Genomic DNA, 1248 nt, shown 5'->3' with positions numbered 1-1248 from the left:
CCCCCCCCCCCCCCCCCCCTCGTCACATCCTGGTTTTCATCACGATGAAGACTTTACCCTTTCTAATCCTGATGAAGAGCATATGGCTCTAACAGATTGGGGTCACAGTCAGTGTCACAAACCCATCTGAGCGGCAGCTCTGTGCTCCTCTATCGTCTGTTCCAACCGCAGCGTAACGCCGGCGTGGAGATCTACAAAGTGTGTTAATAAATCGGTTGGACTGGATATTGTGAAGTTTGGAGGTTTTTAAAATGAGGGCCGTGTGTCGAATGCATTTAGTTTGCTCCTTCAGCTATTAACTCTGCTACGTTTTACCCGTCTCTTCTGTCGTGCTTCTGATGCAGCAGCTGATCACCAGCTTGACATCTAAATTAATCCGTTGAACTTTTGTCATTTTTTGTCATTATCAGCAACGACGCTTTATATCTTCATTAATCATGTCGTAGCAAATTAGGTAGTGCAACATGTTCATCTGTGAGTAGTTATTTGCGTTCTAATTTACCCAAAATGTTCAAGTGACTTGTGTCGTCAGGATAATTTAGGGAGTTTAAACGTTACAGAATTTAAACAGTGATAACCAGGGCTGGTTGAGTTGTGTTCACATCATGGTCACCTCACCAAACAGGGCCAAACTTTTTTTTAAAATTCTAAATTAACAAAACAATCCCCTTTATTAGTTTTGACCACACTGCGTTTTACAATGTTCTACTTTTTTTACGTTCCTTGAAAAAGCCACGCCCCTCCTGTAACCCTGCCTCCTGTCCTTCTGCCCTCAGGTTGGCGACATGGTCAAAGTCACGCGGATGAACATCAGCGGTCAGTGGGAGGGGGAGGTGAACGGACGCCGGGGCCTCTTCCCCTTCACCCACGTCAAAATCATAGACCCCCAGAACCCGGACGAGAGTGACTGACCCGGGAGCCGGACCGGACCGCCTCGTCAGTATTTCCTGTAGCTGAATCTGCTGGCTGGGTCCACCTTTTCCCGCCCAGCGTCACCACGGTTATGTGCTTGCCATGCTTGGGGAGGAGGGGGGGTGGGGGGGTTGTACCATGATGGTGACCCCCTCCCCCTCCCCCTCTGTTTTTGCCAGCCGTTGCAAGGCTTTCTGACTGTTTACAGCTTTGGACATCGGTTCCAAACTTAAAAACCTGACCCCCCTCTTCTCCCCGTTCCCCTTCCCATGACTCGGCTCCAGACGGGGCAGTGTTTGTTTGTTTGTTTTGCATTAGTGTCCTTTTCATTTCTGT

General features: G+C 48.6%; 1 protein-coding gene across 1 annotated transcript in view; it reads left to right on the top strand.

Moving 5' to 3' along the window:
- Nucleotides 1-1242, top strand: part of crkl (v-crk avian sarcoma virus CT10 oncogene homolog-like) — a 6600-nt gene extending 5358 nt beyond the window's left edge. Inside the window, exon 3 of the mRNA XM_031838861.1 lies at nucleotides 777-1242. Coding sequence (XP_031694721.1) covers nucleotides 777-911 — 135 coding nt within the window. The 3' untranslated portion in view covers nucleotides 912-1242. The remainder of the gene's footprint in view (nucleotides 1-776) is intronic.
- The last annotated feature ends 6 nt before the right edge of the window (nucleotides 1243-1248 follow it).

This window comes from Anarrhichthys ocellatus, unplaced genomic scaffold, assembly GCF_004355925.1.
Source record: "Anarrhichthys ocellatus isolate YVR2014 unplaced genomic scaffold, GSC_Weel_1.0 scaffold1075, whole genome shotgun sequence".
Classification (NCBI taxonomy): Eukaryota; Metazoa; Chordata; class Actinopteri; order Perciformes; family Anarhichadidae; genus Anarrhichthys; species Anarrhichthys ocellatus.
This window is presented reverse-complemented; position numbering and strand designations above follow the sequence as displayed.